Source organism: Somniosus microcephalus, chromosome 3 (assembly GCF_052327205.1).
Source record: "Somniosus microcephalus isolate GS21.2 chromosome 3, FLI_Smic_1.0, whole genome shotgun sequence".
Classification (NCBI taxonomy): domain Eukaryota; kingdom Metazoa; phylum Chordata; class Chondrichthyes; order Squaliformes; family Somniosidae; genus Somniosus; species Somniosus microcephalus.
The window spans coordinates 372,055,785-372,072,476 of NC_140989.1; the positions used below are offsets into that span (position 1 = coordinate 372,055,785).

The 16,692-nt window shown below is 48.7% G+C and overlaps 1 protein-coding gene across 1 annotated transcript in view; it reads right to left on the bottom strand.

The window, feature by feature from the left end:
- LOC147122437 (collagen alpha-1(XI) chain-like) overlaps positions 1-16,692 on the bottom strand; it is a 745,903-nt gene that overhangs the window by 625,786 nt on the left and 103,425 nt on the right. The window contains exons 5-8 of the mRNA XM_085983595.1: positions 14,672-14,800; positions 4,789-4,908; positions 3,785-3,880; positions 218-676 (exon numbers count right to left, since the gene is read on the bottom strand). Coding sequence (XP_085839721.1) covers positions 218-676; positions 3,785-3,880; positions 4,789-4,908; positions 14,672-14,800 — 804 coding nt within the window. The remainder of the gene's footprint in view (positions 1-217; positions 677-3,784; positions 3,881-4,788; positions 4,909-14,671; positions 14,801-16,692) is intronic.

Consider the following 16,692-nt stretch of genomic DNA (forward strand, 5'->3'; position numbering starts at 1 on the left):
ACTGCATTGAAATCTGACCAGTTAAAGTCACCCATCTCCTGGGATTTCGGGAGAAGCTCAGGTCTGGGGGAGTAACTGTGATTGTTACTGGGAGCTGGAGAAGATCGGAAAATAATGGGTCACCTCCATTTTACTTTCTTGAAAGTCAAGTTAGTTATTAAAAATAATGCAAAAAAGTAGAACAAAAAGCATGCGAAGGGAATCTCTGCAAACTTACACTTGTCTCAGCGGGAACCCCTGGGCCAATCTCCTCCCCAGTAGATGTGGTCGTTGGGTCTTTATCCTCATACTCTGTGATTTCATAATAATATTCATCTCCATAACGCTTGGGGTCATATTCATTGGGATCATATTCTTCAACATCATACGCTTTGAAGTCATGATCATTGGAAGCAGATCCTTTGGTGGAAGGAGGTTTGGCATTGTGCCCATTGAGGTCATGCTCTTTGACATCATACTCATTGAGGTCATGCTCTTTGACATCATACCCATTGAGGTCATGCTCTTTGACATCATGCTCCTTGAGGTCATATTCATTGACACCATACTCTTTGAAATCATACTCTTTGAGGTCATATTCGTTGAGATCCTGTTCATTTTCCTCAGTCTCTTTCTTTTCAAGATAATGATCCTCTCCAGTCAGATATTCCTCTTTATAGTCTTCTTCAGTAGTTGGCTTATTTTGTCCAAGTGAGGTTGAGTGTGTTTGGGAAACGAGAATGATACGAGCATTGTGTTAGCAAAGCTTCAGCTTGATTCTACAATACGCCGCATTGCAAAGTAGCCAGAGAGCTGGAAGATGCCACACTCTGGTGGTTCTTGAGCGAAACGGAATAATAATTATGTCTTATGGAATAGTCTGGCTACAAATTGCCATGATTAATTGAATTAGTTAGTGGGATGGTCATTTTGAAAAGGAAGTATATATAAAATAGCGACACTGATCCCAAAGTAGGAATTGTATAAACTAGAAGGAACAATTATTCATTATCATGCACACCAGCAATCGAAAGTTGCATTTGAAACGAATGAGGAAATGCGGAGTACGCGTTTCCTGATTTATTCATCTTCTGGCAATCTTTGCAAATGACTCTCAGCACAGAGGGAATGTCTGGCTCAGAATTTTTAACTTTATTTTGCTTTGTTTGATTTCAGTTTTCAATGACTTTGGTTTCTTTGAAAGAAAAGGTCATGATATTCAAAGGCGCAATGTGTTAAAAACCAGGAAACACAGATTGGTAAAGTCTCCTGAGCACTTTCTGCCATCTCGTCTAACAATGGGGAATGCGTCTTAATGCTTCGAAACACTATTACATATTTCTGGGTGGTGTAATAAGGCGGTTAAGGCAAATCTTGGAGTAACCCAACTTTAATTTGGATCAGGTGAAGGGTATGATGATGGGGTGAGATGAAGCGGGTGGGAGGAGGCTGGTGTCGACCATAAACACCGGCACGGAGCCTTTGGGCCGAATGGCCAGTTTCTGTGCTGTAAATACCATGTAATTCTACAAACAGTGCCCAAGTCAAGTCCAGAGAAACCTAAAATCCCAGAGCTTGATGCGAAGCTACCAATGGGTCAAAGCTCACTTCGCTGAGCTCAGGGGCAGCTCAGCCTGAGTCAGCACTTGGGCATCTCTTGGGGTAGTGCTCGAGTTTAAGGGTGCGTTCACACTCCAGTTGCAGTGTGGAAGTGAAGTGGCTTCCCTTTGCATGCTGCTGGTGGGGGGAGCCCAGAACAAGGGGGCACAACCTTAAAATTAGAGCCAGGTCCTTCAGGAGTGATGTCAGGAAGCACTTCTTCACACAAAGGGCAGTAGAAATCTGGAACACTCTCCCCAAAAAGCTGTGAAGCTGGAGATCAATTGGAGCTTTCATAGAACATAGAAGATAGGAGCAGGAGTAGGCCATTCGGCCCCTCGAGCCTGCTCCGCCATTCAATGCGATCATGGCTGATCATCCAAGTTCAGTACCCTGTCCCTGCTTTCTCCCCATATCCCTTGATCCCTTTAGCCTTAAGAAATATATCCAACTCCTTCTTGAATATATTTAATGAATTGGCCTCTACTGCCTTCTGTGGTAGAGAATTCCATAGGTTCACCACTCCCTGGGTGAAGAAATTCCTCCTCATTTCTGTCCTAAAAGGCTTACCCCTTATCCTTAGACTGTGACCCCTGGTTCTGGATTCCCTGACCATCAGGAACATCCTCCCTGCATCTAGTCTGTCCAGTCCTGCCAGAATTTTATAAGTTTCAATGAGATCCCCTCTCATTCTTCTAAACTCCAGCGAGTACAAGCCCAATCGACCCAATCTCTCCTCATACGTCATTCCTGCCATCCCAGGTATCAGCCTGGTGAATCTTCGCCGAACTCCTTCCATGGCAAGAACATCCTTCCTCAGATAAGGTGACCAAAACTGCACACAATACTCAAGATGTGGTCTCACCAAGGCCCTGTACAACTGCAGCAAGACATCCTTGTTCCTGTACTCAAACCCTCTCACTATGAAGGCCAACATACCATTTGCCTTCTTAACCGCCTGCTGCACCTGCATGCTTAACTTCAGTGACTGGTGCACAAGGACGCCCAGGTCTCGTTGCATTTCCCCTTCTCCCAATCTATTGCCATTCAGATAATAATCTGCCTTCTTTTTTTTGACACCAAAGTGGATAACCTCACATTTATCCACGTTATATTGCATCTGCCATGCTTCTGCCCAATCACCCAACCTGTCCAAATCATCCTGTAGTTTCTCGGCATCCTCCTCACAGCACACACACCCACCCAGCTTTGTGTCGTCTGCAAATTTGGAGATATTACATCTAGTTCCCTCGTCTAGATCATTAATATATATTGTGAATAGCTGGGGTCCAAGGACCGATCCCTGTGGTACCCCACTAGTCACTGCCTGCCAGACTGAGATGGATGGATTTGTGTTGGGTAAGGGTATCGAGGGATGTGGAGCAAAGGCGGGTAAATGGGGTTGAGATACAGATCAGCCTCGATCTCATTGAATGGTGGAACAGGCTCGAGGGGCTGAATGGCCTCCTCCTGTGGCGATGTCCCGATCTGTATTAGATCTGGATACTCAGAACTCATGTGACTGGCAGAGAAAGGATTTTTGGGGAGAGCAGGCCCCACACAGCAAGTATCAAACCTTGTCCCAAACAGTGTCAAGAGCAGCGGAACTCAACGTGAAATGCACTGAATCAAACAAAGTCAAACAAATATTAAACAATTCCACACTAACTGGACATTGCCTCTTGCTCCGATTCACATTTACCGTTATGTTAAATAGAATCAGCAAATTCTGGAGTGAAATATAAGCACAGTAAGCGGATTTCATCACAGAAATTGAGCAACTCTTTGCTCGTAAATTCAACATGCTATTGGCAACTGAAAATAAAAAGCCGGAGAAAGCTTCAGCGCTGAGGGAAAGTCAGGCTCCAGCCTGGTGATTGATGGGCCTCCCACTGAGTGAGTCTCCCGTTCTGGCTGTCCCGCCGACTCTGAGATCAGGACAGGCTCAACACTCCGTCCCATCACTTTACACAAACCGCCCACTCACCTCCTGCAATATTCGCCCAGCGCAACCAAAGCTCGCTCTTAAACCCGAGACTCTTTCTCAACGCTTTGTTACTCTCTCACAACACATGAATAAACTGAGCCTAATGTAAACGTGGGAACGATCCGCACGGTATAGATTGCTGGGCGTCTGACAGGACGCAAACCCAGACAAGATAGCTGGAAAACTATTTTCCTTTCCGTTCTGTTTCTTTTTTTTTACCTCATTAGCTTTCTCTCTGACCGCGGAGCTGGTTGTCCCCTCATAGGTTTCGTAGTAATATTCCTCCACCGTCTCCGGTAGCACGTTATTCACCGCCTAAAGTCAAATAGAGATAACGAGAGACAAAAAAAGCATCATTTAGTTAACGGCACATCTCGAATCACGACTGAAATCGGCATATTTTGCCAGAGATGATTAGAAGTGATGGGGGGTTAAGGTCTATCATCAGAGATCTTCCAGTCTTGACTTTTGGGAAGATCTTGATCATTTTTGCTACCTTTGGCCCAACCTTGAGTTTTGGAGTTGTTTGGTGGCTGGACAAGTCTTGCTTCCTCTTCTGAGCTGTAAATGTTTTTTTGGAAGTAATCTTTGTCGCTATGTTCTTAGTTTTAGTTTGCCCAGCATCCTTCTTCTTTTTGATGAATGAAATGGGTTTCTTTTTCTGAAAAATGTGTTGAGAGATGGAATGGAAAAAGCATAAATAATGATGACAGGAAAACAGAGGAAAAGAACCACGAACATCAGGCAGTGAGGACACTCGGTCTGCTTTTCCAAATCCGGCCGGGCTTCTAAACTATAAAAAAAATGGAGAGAGGGAGGGAGGGAGGGAGGGAAAGAGAGGGAGAGAGGGAGGGAGGGAGGGAAGGAAAGAGAGGGAGGGAAGGAAATGGATGGAGGGAGGGAGAGAGGGAGGGATTGAGGGAAACGGAGGGAGGGAGGGAAATGGATGGAGGGAGGGAGAGAAGGAGGGATTGAGGGAAAGGGAGGGAGAGAGGGAGGGAAAGAGAGGGAGAGAGGGAGGGATTGAGGGAAAGAGAGAGAGGGAGGGAAATGGATGGAGGGAGGGAGAGAGGGAGAGAAAGGGGTTGCTATGGAGAAATAGAGAATGACAAGGCTGATGAAGAGATGACAACAGAATGATGGATAGGATGAGTGACAGATGAAGAATGGGTGGACAAGGACAACAGACCATGCTGAAGATTGGGATCTGGTCTCTCTGTTACCTCAGTTGGCAATTCTGTCCCTTCCAATGTTGATTTTTCCTCAGTTGGCTGATAGTCAAACTCTACAAAGTCTCCATCACTATAATCATAGTCATATTCCAATGTTTCTTCCGGAGAGTACTGTATCATGAGAGGAAATGCAATCACAGTTATGGTAGTAGCAACCCAAGGTCGGCTTGGATAAGCAGAGTCAACCCTTTCACACACTGAAGGAAATGAAAATATGTTCAGGTAATCGAGGAGAAGCGAGATAGATCCTGCCTCTGTGCGATGATGTACAATGGGCAATGGCCAATCGGCAGACAGTTATACATCTCTCTCGATTAACGTCAATGGAAAGAAAACTCGGGAGAGGTGTGAAACTGCCCATTAGCACATTTTACACCATCGCACACAAGTTCGAGTCCCAGCATGTTTTCATCCAGTCACCAACTGTTCTGAAAGAAGAGTTCTAAAGGTGAATGTCGGACAAGGGGAGGTTTGTGTTCGATATTGTTGTTGTGATCGGGAATGCGCTGCCTGAAAGGGCGGTGGAAGCAGATTCAATAGGAACTTTCAAAAGGGAATTGGAGAAATACTTGAAGGGGAAACATTAGCAGGGCTGTGGGGAAAAAGTGGGAGAGAGGGACTAATTGGAGAGCTCTTTCAAAGAGCCGGCACAGGCACGATGGGCCGAATGGCCTCCTCCTGTGCTGTGAGATTCTATGATTTTTTTTTAATGATAGCAACAAAAAATATTGCATGTTGAATCCCCATGCGAGTGTCAGGAGAGGTCGGTAGGTAAATATCAAAAGGTCAGCACTCGCCTATCTCCCGTGGGATTGCGCCCAGGAATTCAAGAGCAAACGCTGGTCTTCAGAAGTTGGAGGGCTGGGGAGTAATTGGATCAGGGTCCACAGCTGTTAATTCAGACCACTTTTTTAAAGTCCTATAATGCTGACCTTATGTTTGTATTTCTATTCTAAATTCCTGGGCCCAGGTCACGCTGTATTTACACCCATCGCTGGGAGGAGGGTGCAATCAGAACTTGGCACAGGGGCTGCCCGACAGCAGTCACATGGGGTCGTAAGACTTTGAGCATTTTATGTTGATCTATAACAGTGTGGTTCATTTAAGGAGCTCAGTAAAGAGAGAAGGAGACGCAGCAGAGGCACACAACCCACAGACTGCAACACTGGGCGGGCTGTGCGCAGTCAACAATGACATCAGCGAGCTTAGCGTCTTGACTCTGATGGAGCACATCCAACCCTGGCGTGACTCCCCTCTCTCTCTCTCTCTGCCGTCGGTCACTGCACTCTAATTTGGTTGAAAGATTGATGGAGGGGCTGAAAGAAACAATCGTCTTCAATCTCATTAATTCTGTTATGTTGACTGTCTTGGCTGGCGAACCAGCCCATATGTGTCGTCCCATTGCTGCCCAACTGCAAGCCAGCTTCTGCTCAATTCTCTGGGGAGATACACAGAGTGTTGTTGTGATCTGGAATGCGCTGCCTGAAAGGGCGGTGGAAGCAGATTCAATAATAACTTTCAAAAGGGAATTGGAGAAGTACTTGAAAAGGGAAATTTTGCAGGGCTGTGGGGAAAGAGCAGGGAGTGGGGCTAATTGGAGAGCTCGTTCAAAGAGCCGGCACAGGCACGATGGGCCGAATGGCCTCCTCCTGTGCTGTCTGATTCAATGATTGTGTTCAGAGTGAATAAACAATAGACAAAGATATTTAAACACATGAAACGTTAACAACACACTGTGTGTGAGGAAGTGACTCGGAGGAATCCTGTTCTACGTAACACATTGAGAAAGTTAAAACATTGGTGACGAGGAGAACCTTCACGTGGAAATGGTTGAACGGTTTTCTCAAACGGTTTAGGTTGAGGAGGGAGAAGCACCAACGGTGTTAGTGATATTAGACGCACCCCAGTAACATGCATTTGCCAAGTCTGGGCTGCCACGATATTAGCCCCTTCTAACCCTGCTGCTGAAATGCGATTAAAAGCCTCTTTGAGGCGGCTAACGGGCTCAGCTCACTGCCGTAGCCTCCATCAAAGTGAGTTAGTGTCAGCCCGAGAGCTGATGTGTTGGCCCAGTCCCACTGGCCACAAACTGCTGCTTGGAAACACACTTAAAAAAGGAGCACAGGTCACAGGAGCAGATTCAACGCACGGTTAAATCGATGCCAAGAACAAGCCTGGAGAATAAGGACAGGCAAACAAAGTAAGCTGCGAATGAAATACAGCCCGCTGCTCCTGGGAGCACCAGACATAAGCAGCAATGGGAGGATTTATTTGACAGCGTGAGTGCAGCGATTCCTCCAGTGATGGGGAGCAGACAGAGCGAGTGAGCACCCTTACTGAGATGGGCCAATGGTTTTTTTTTACAGAGCAGAGTTCTCTGATCACAGGCAGCTGAGCTTGGTGTGTGGGACAGTGAGCGGAAACCCCTCCCCAACAGTAAATACACCAATCAAAAGTTCATGGCGAGTCCAACACCACGATCCCTGATACTGCCCCTCGGGCACCTCCAACCCCCTGCCCCTTTAACCAGCTCCTGCTTCACAAACGGTTCCAGATTGATCAGAATCTAATGGCTTTTATACAACCGTCCTTGGGATGAAAAAGCTGTGGAGGCTGGGGGTTAATTGGAGCTTTCCAGACTGAGATGGATGGATTTTTGTTGGGTATTGAGGGATGTGGAGCAAAGGCAGCTAAATGGAGTTCAGCTACCGATCAGCCTTGATCTAATTGAATGGCAGAACAGACTCGAGGGGCTGAATGGCCTCCTCCTGCTCCTAAAGTTCCTGTAATGGAAGAGGTCTTAAAACTACTTTAAGTGAATCCCAAATCATTCCACTGGGAGTGAACATATGGACTCAGTGTAACTCCACAGTGTGTAATCGGAACAGCGCGGGTTTAAGCAAAGCGATCTCGGTGTGTAATGTGAGTCGTTAAATCTCTTTGAGTGTGAGTTGTACCTGTTGCTGCTGGGGGCTGAGATCACCTTACATAGAATTACACCGAGTCTACAGCACAGCAACAGGCCATTCGGCCCCACTGCGCCGTGCCGGTGTTTCTGCTCCACTCGAGCCTCCTCCCGTCCTTCCTCATCTCACCCTATCACCATATCCTTCTATTCCCTTCTCCCTCATGTGTTTATCCAGCTTCCCCTTCAATACATCTGTGCTATTCTCCTCAACCACTCCCTGTGGGAGCGAGTTCCACATTCTCACCACTCTCTGGGTAAAGGTGGTTCTCCTGAATTACCGATTGGATTTATCAGTGACTATCTTATTTTTATGGCCCCTAGTTCTGGTCTCCCCCACAAGTGGAAGCATCTTCTCTACGTCTACCCTATCGAACCCTTTCATAATCTTAAAGACCTCGATCAGGTCCCCCCTCAGCATCTCTTTCCCAGAGAAAAGAGCCCCAGCCTGTTCAATCTTTCCTGATAGTTAGAACCTCGCAGTTCTGGTATTATCCGTGTGAATCTTATTTTGCACCTTCTCCAGTGTCTCTATATCCTTTTTATAATCTGGAGACCAGAACTGCAAGTAGAGCAAGTCCAAGTGTGGCCCAATTTCTCTGCTTTTCAATCCGAACCCTCGAGAAATGAACCCTTGTACAAATGGCATGTTCTATATGAGATTAATGTGGAGCAGGGTGATCTCCTGGACATCCCATGGTTTCAGGGTGAGGAGGGGGTGGGCAGTGTCTGTATCCCGATGGACAAGGGAGAGGCTGGATAGAGCAGAGGGGCTGTTCCTCTCCATTGTGTTTCGTACTTTCGTATAAACTCTGGTCAGTCACAGTCCTAGTCACCTTGATAATATAAATCTTTGAAGGGGCAGGACAAGTTGAGAAGGTCATTAAGAAAGCATATGGGATCCTGAGCTTTATAAATAGAGGAATGGAGTACAAAAGCCAGGAAGTTATGCTAAACCTTTATAAATCTCTGGTGAGGCCCCAGCTGGAGTATTGTGTCCAATTCTGGGCACCACACTTTAGGAAGGGTGTCAAGGCCTTGGAGAGGGTGCAGAGGAGATTCACTAGAATGGTGCCAGGGATGAGGAACTTCAGTGATGTGGAGAGACTGGAGAAGCTGGGATTGTTCTCCTTAGAGCAGAGACGGTTAAGGGGAGATTTAATAGAGGTGTTCAAAATTATGAAGTGTTTTGATCGAGTAAATAAGGAGAAACTGTTTCCAGTGGCAGGAGGGTCGGTAACCAGAGGACACAGAGTGAAGGGAATTGGCAAAAGAACCAGAGGGGAGATGAGGAGAATGTTTTTACAGCGAGTTGTTGTGATCTGGAATGCGCTGCCTGAAGGGGCGGTGGAAGCAGATTCAACAGGAACTTTCAAAAGGGAATTGGAGAAATGCTTGAAGGGAAGAGATTTGCAGGGCTGTGGGGAAAGAGCAGGGAGTGGGACTAATTGGAGAGCTCTTTCAAAGAGCCGGCACAGACACGATGGGCCGAATGGCCTCCTTCTGTGCTGGATCCGTCTATGATTCTACCATTCTAATGTAAAGTGATAAAGTCTGGAGAGGACTGTCGCATTGACATGCGAAATCTCAAAGTGTTTGCACAACATTCCTGTTTCTGCTCTTAACAAAGATGGAGTCAGGGCACAGAGAAATGTCATACGGATGCCGGCAGGGGTTGTGTTTTCATGTTGTAAACCGCTGTTTCCAGGCTGGAATCTTCATTCCAAAGATATCGGGATAGATTTTTGAATTTTTTGAAATTCATTTATGGGATTTGGGCGTCGCTGGCAAGGCCGGCATTTATTGCCCATCCCTAATTGCCCTCGAGAAGGTGGTGGTGAGCCGCCTTCTTGAACCGCTGCAGTCCGTGTGGTGAAGGTGCTCCCACAGTGCTGTTAGGGAGGGAGTTCCAGGATTTTGACCCAGCGACGATGAAGGATCGGCGATATATTTCCAAGTCAGGATGGTGTGTAACTTGGAGGGGAACTTGGAGGTGGTGGTGTTCCCATGCGCCTGCTGCCCTTGTCCTTCTAGGTGGAAGAGGTTGCGGGTTTGGGAGGTGCTGCCGAAGAAGCCTTGGTGAGTTACTGTAGTGCATCTTGTAGATGGTACACACTGCAGCCACGGTACGCCGGTGGTGGAGGGAGTAAATTTTTAAGGTGGTGGATGGGGTGCGAATCAAGCGGGCTGCTTTGTCCTGGAAGGTGTCGAGCTTCTTGAGTGTTGTTGGAGCTGCACTCATCCAGACAAGTGGAGAGTATTCCATCACACTCCTGAGTTGTGCCTTGTAGATGGTGGAAAGGCTTTGGTGAGTCAGGAGGTGAGACACTCACCGCAGAATACCCAGCCTCTGACCTGCTCTTGTTGCCACAGTATTTATGTGGCTGGTCCAGTTAAGTTTCTGGTTAATGGTGACCCCCAGGATGTTGATAGTGGGGGATTCGGCGATGGTAATGCCATTGAATGTCAAGGGGAGGTGGTTGGACTCTCGCTTGTTGGAGATAGTCATTGCCTGGCACTTCTGTGGCGCGAATGTTACCTGCCACATATCAGCCCAAGCCTGAACGTTGTTCAGGTCTTGTTGCACGGATGTGGGCATGGACTACTTCAATATCTGAGGAGTTGTGAATAGCACTGAACACTGTGCAGTCATCAGAAAACATCCCCATTTCTGACCTTATGTTGGAGGGAAGGTCATTGGTGAAGCAGCTGAAGATGGTTGGGCCGAGGACACTGCCCATTGGAATCATACTGAGAATAATCCTGACAACATGAGTTCAAAACTCACCAGGGTAGTTTGAGAATTTGAAATCTGGGATCAGTCAAAGTGACCATGAAACTGTCGGATTGTCTAAAAACCCAACGGGTTCACTGATGTCCTTTAGGGAAGGAAACCTGCCGTCCTTACCCGGTCTGGGCCTATATGTGACTCCAGTCCCACACCAGCCTGGTTGACTCTGAACTGCCCTCTGAAGGGGCCGAGCGAGACCCTCAGTTTGTATCAAACCCGCTCCCCGCGGTTCAAGAAGAAGACCCACCCCCACCTTCTCAGGGCAACTGGGGATGGGCAATAAATGCCGGCCGTGCCAGCGAGGCCCACATCCTGAGAACTATTTTTTTTAGAATTGGCCAGCCTGTGTGGACTGCTTGCTATGGCTGGGACATCTTTGTTTCAAAAATTCAGACTTTGTTCTGAATCTTATGTGCAAAATGTCAGAGAGAGTCCGGGTATCTCCCAACTGTGCAGATATTGATACGTTAAAAACTGAAGCAAACGCAAAGCAGGTCAAACAAACAACACAAGATGTTTGGACCAAGTACATTGTCCCATCCTCTCAGCATTCTTCTTCCTGTGCCTTGCTATGGAGCGTTCGTGCAAAGACCCAAAGCTCACCCTGCAGACACAGCATTGTAGCCAAGCGAGATCGTGAAGTGTGCGTGAGAAATAAGAGAGAGAACCACATCTTAAAGTTGTACTTGCTTCTAGCTGTTTACGGTGATACTCAATAAACCGTGTACACTGCAAGACGTTCGGAACATTGGGCTCAAATTAGGGACAGCTCTCCTCGACAGAGAGATTGGTTTTAATCAGGTTCCCTGCGTTACACCGACACACGTCAAACATTGCTTTATTACAAGTACAACTGAGTACAGGAACAAGGATGTCTTGCTACAGTTGTACAGGGCCTTGGTGAGACCGCACCTTGAGTATTGTGTGCAGTTTTGGTCGCCTTATCTGAGGAAGGATGTTCCTGCCATGGAGGGAGTGCAGCGAAGATTCACCAGACTGATACCTGGGATGACAGGAATGACGTATGAGGAGAGATTAGGTCGATTGGGCTTATACTCGCTGGAGTTTAGAAGAATGAGAGGGGATCTCATTGAAACTTATAAAATTCTGACAGGACTGGACAGACGAGATGCAGGAAGGATGTTCCGATGGTCTGAGAGTCCAGAACCAGGGGTCACAGTCTAAGGATAAGGGGTAAGCCATTTAGGACTGAAATGAGGAGGAATTTCTTCACCCAGAGAGTGGTGAACCTGTGGAATTCTCTACCACAGAAGGCAGTAGAGGCCAATTCATTAAATACATTCAAGAAGGAGTTGGATATATTTCTTAAGGCTAAAGGGATCAAGGGGTATGGGGAGAAAGCAGGGACCGGGTACTGAATTTGGATGATCAGCCATTATCGCATTGAATGGCAGAGCAGGCTCGAGGGGCCGAAATGGCCTACTCCTGCTCCTATCTTCTATGTTTCTATGTTTACAAGCAATTTGTGGGATTTTTCCCAGAGATTTGGGTTTTATTAGATTCCAGGTGCTTATCTGTGAAAACTGAAAACCAGCAGCGTTGCGTAACATATAAAACGAGACTGGCATTCCCCATAAATCAAGGACTAGAGAGAGAGACAGAGAGAGAGAGAGAGAGAGAGAGAGAGAGACAGAGAGAGAGAGAGAGACAGAGAGAGAGAGAGAGACAGAGAGAGAGAGAGAGAGAGACAGAGAGAGAGACAGAGAGACGAGAGAGAGAGAGAGAGAGACAGAGAGAGAGAGAGAGAGAGAGAGACAGAGAGGGACAGAGAGAGAGAGGGACAGAGAGAGAGAGGGACAGAGAGAGAGACAGAGAGAGAGACAGAGAGAGAGAGAGACAGAGAGAGAGAGAGAGACAGAGAGAGAGAGACAGAGAGAGAGAGAGACAGAGAGCGAGACAGAGAGAGAGACAGAGAGAGAGAGAGACAGGGAGAGAGAGAGACAGGGAGAGAGAGACAGGGAGAGAGAGACAGGGAGAGAGAGACAGGGAGAGAGAGACAGGGAGAGAGACAGGGAGAGAGACAGAAACAATTAGAGAGAGAGATAGACAGAGATAGATAGATAGATAGAAATATAAAACTTTATCAGCTTGGGCCCTTGTAAGCTGAGTCTCTAGTGATACAGGTATTATACTGTTGATATTAACTCAGGATAAGGATGGTGTAAATATAATGTAGGAAGGAAACTGACACACACTCGAATTGTACACGAACAGCACGCACACACACACTCACACTCTCTCTCTCACACACACACACACACACTCACACTCTCAAACACTCACAAACTCTCTCACACACACACACACACACTCACACTCTCAAACACTCACAAACTCTCTCACACACACACACATAGAAACATAGAAAAATAGGAGCAGGAGTGGGCCATTCGGCCCTTCGAGCCTGCTCCACCATTCAATGATCATGGCTGATCCTCTATCTCAATACCATATTCCCGCTCTCTCCCCATACCCCTTGATGCCTTTTGTGTCTAGAAATCTATCTATCTCCTTCTTAAATATATTCAGTGACTTGGCCTCCACAGCCTTCTGTGGTAGAGAATTCCACAGGTTCACCACCATCTGAGTGAAGAAATTTCTCCTCATCTCAGTCCTAAATGTCCTACCCCGTATCCTGAGACTGTGACCCCTGGTTCTAGACCCCCCAGCCAGGGGAAACATCCTCCCTGCATCCAGTCTGTCTAGCCCTGTCAGAATTTTATACGTTTCAATGAGATCCCCTCTCATTCTTCTAAACTCTAGTGAATACAGGCCTAGTCGACCCAATCTCTCCTCATACGACAGTCCTGCCATCCCAGGAATCAGTCTGGTGAACCTTCGCTGCACTCCCTCTATGGCAAGTATATCCTTTCTTAGGTAAGGAGACCAAAACTGCACACAGTACTCCAGGTGTGGTCTCACCAAGGCCCTGTACAACTGTAGTAAGACATCCTTGCTCCTGTACTCAAATCCTCTTGCAATGAAGGCCAACATACCATTTGCCTTCCTAACTGCTTGCTGTACCTGCATGTTTGCTTTCAGTGACTGGTGTACGAGGACACCCAGGTCCCTTTGTACATCAACATATCCCAACCGATCACCATTTAAATAATACTCTGCCTTTCTGTTTTTCCTACTGAAGTGGATAACTTCACATTTATTCACGTTATACTGCATCTGCCATGTATTTGCCCACTCACTCAACTTGTCTAAATCGCCTTGAAGCCTCTTTGCATCCTCCTCACAACTCACAATCCCATCTAGTTTCCTGTCGTCAGCAAACTTGGAAATATTACATTTGGTTCCCTCATCCAAATCATTGAGATATATTGTGAATAGCTGGGGCCCAAGCACTGATCCCTGCGGTACCCCCACTAGTCACCGCCTGCCACCCCAAAAAAGACCCATTTATTCCTACTCTCTGCTTCCTGTCTGTTAACCAATTTTCAATCCATGCCACTCTCTCTCTCTCTCACACACACACACACACACACACACACTAACTTACACACACACATGCTCACTCACACACTCAGACTCACTCACACACTCAGATTCACTCACACACTCTCACAATCACACACTCACACCCACTCAGTCTCACACCCTCATTCACACACACTCAGTCTCTCTCACTCACAGTCTCACACTCACTCAGTCTCACACTCACTTACAGTCACTCACACACACTCACTCACACACACACACTCAGTCTCACACTCACTCGCAGTCTCACACACTCACTGACACACCCACTCACAGTCTCACACCCTCATTCACACACTCAGTCTCTCTCACTCACAGTCTCACACTCAGTCTCACACTCACTCAGTCTCACACTCACGCTCACTTACAGTCACTCACACACACTCACTCACACACTCACTCACACACACTCACTCGCAGTCTCACACACTCACTCAATCACACACACACACACACTCACTTGCAGTCTCACACACACTCGCAGTCTCACACTCACACACACTCAGACTCACACTATAACACACTATAACACCCTATAGTCTTGCTCCAGTTGCAGTTTTCTCACAAGGCCAGGAGGGCAGCTATCAGCTGATATTAGACGTGTTACTGACCTCATTCACTTGGGCTTCCTGGGCCTGGGGGATGTTGGGCAGAGGGCTGTTACAGTCGGGGCTGTAATATTCGCAGTAATCATAGGCCGCACGGGGATCAGCTACAATTAACAGTTGCTGGATATCACCCTGAAAAAACAGAGACACATCACGTTAGAACATCACCGGACAACCAACTTCCCAAATACACTTCACCATTCAACGACATAACATAGAAAGAAAGAACTTGCATTTCTAGAGCGCCTTTCACCACCGCAGGATGTCTCCAAGTGCTGTACAGGCAATGAAGTGCTGTTGAAGCGCAGTCACTGTTGTAATGTAGAAAACGCAGCAGCTAATTTGCGCACAGCAAGCTCCCACAAACAGCTTGAGATAACGACCGATAATCTGTTTAAAGACACTGGTTGAGCATTAAACATTGCCCAGGACACCGGGGAGAGCGGCCCCGTCCTCCAAAACACTGGCCCTGGGAGTGTTTACATCCACGAGAGGGCAGATGGGGCCACGGTTTAATGTCTCATCCGAAAGATGGCACCTCTGTCAGTGCAGCACTCCCTCAGTACTGCCCCTCCGACAGTGCAGCGCTCCCTCAGTACTGCCCCTCCGACAGTGCAGCGCTCCCTCAGTACTGACCCTCCGACAGTGCAGCACTCCCTCAGTACTGACCCTCCGACTGTGCAGCGCTCCCTCAGTACTGCCCCTCCGACAGTGCAGCGCTCCCTCAGTACTGACCCTCCGACAGTGCAGCACTCCCTCAGTACTGACCCTCCAACAGTGCAGTGCTCCCTCAGTACTGCCCCTCCGACAGTGCAGCGCTCCCTCAGTACTGACCCTCCGACAGTGCAGTGCTCCCTCAGTACTGCCCCTCCGACAGTGCGGTGCTCCCTCAGTACCGACCCTCCGACAGTGCGGCGCTCCCTCAGTACTGCCCCTCCGACAGTGCGGCGCTCCCTCAGTACTGCCCCTCCGACTGTGCAGCGCTCCCTCAGTACTGCCCCTCCCACAGTGCAGCGCTCCCTCAGTACTGCCCCTCCCACAGTGCAGCGCTCCCTCAGTACTGCCCCTCTGACAGTGCGGCGCTCCCTCAGTACTGCCCCTCCGACAGTCCGGCGCTCCCTCAGTACTGCCCCTCCCACAGTCCGGCGCTCCCTCAGTACTGCCCCTCCCACAGTGCAGCGCTCCCTCAGTACTGCCCCTCCGACAGTGCAGCGCTCCCTCAGTACTGCCCCTCCGACAGTGCAGCACTCCCTCAGTACTGCCCCTCCGACAGTGCAGCGCTCCCTCAGTACTGCCCCTCCGACAGTGCAGCGCTCCCTCAGTACTGCCCCTCCGACAGTGCAGCGCTCCCTCAGTACTGCCCCTCCGACAGTGCAGCTCTCCCTCAGTACTGCCCCTCCAACAGTGCAGCGCTCCCTCAGTACTGCCCCTCCAACAGTGCAGCACTCCCTCAGTACTGCCCCTCCGACAGTGCGGCGCTCCATCAGTACTGCCCCTCCGACAGTGCGGCGCTCCCTCAGTACTGACCCTCCGACGGTGCAGCGCTCCCTCATGACTGCCCCTCCGACAGTGCAGTGCTCCCTCAGTACTGACCCTCCGACAGTGCGGCGCTCCCTCAGTACTGCCCCTCCGACAGTGCAGCACTCCCTCAGTACTGCCCCTCCGACAGTGCGGCGCTCCCTCAGTACTGCCCCTCCGACAGCGCAGCGCTCCCTCAGTACTGCCCCTCCGACAGTGCACCGCTCCCTCAGTACTGACCCTCCGACGGTGCAGCGCTCCCTCAGTACTGCCCCTCCGACAGTGCAGTGCTCCCTCAGTGCTGACCCTCCGACAGTGCGGCGCTCCCTCAGTACTGCCCCTCCGACAGTGCAGCACTCCCTCAGTACTGCCCCTCTGACAGTGCAGCGCTCCCTCAGTACTGCCCCTCCAATAGTGCAGCGCTCCTTCAGTACTGCTCCTCCGACAGTGCTCCCTCAGTACTGCCCCTCCGACAGTGCAGCACTCCCTCAGAACTGCCCCTCCAA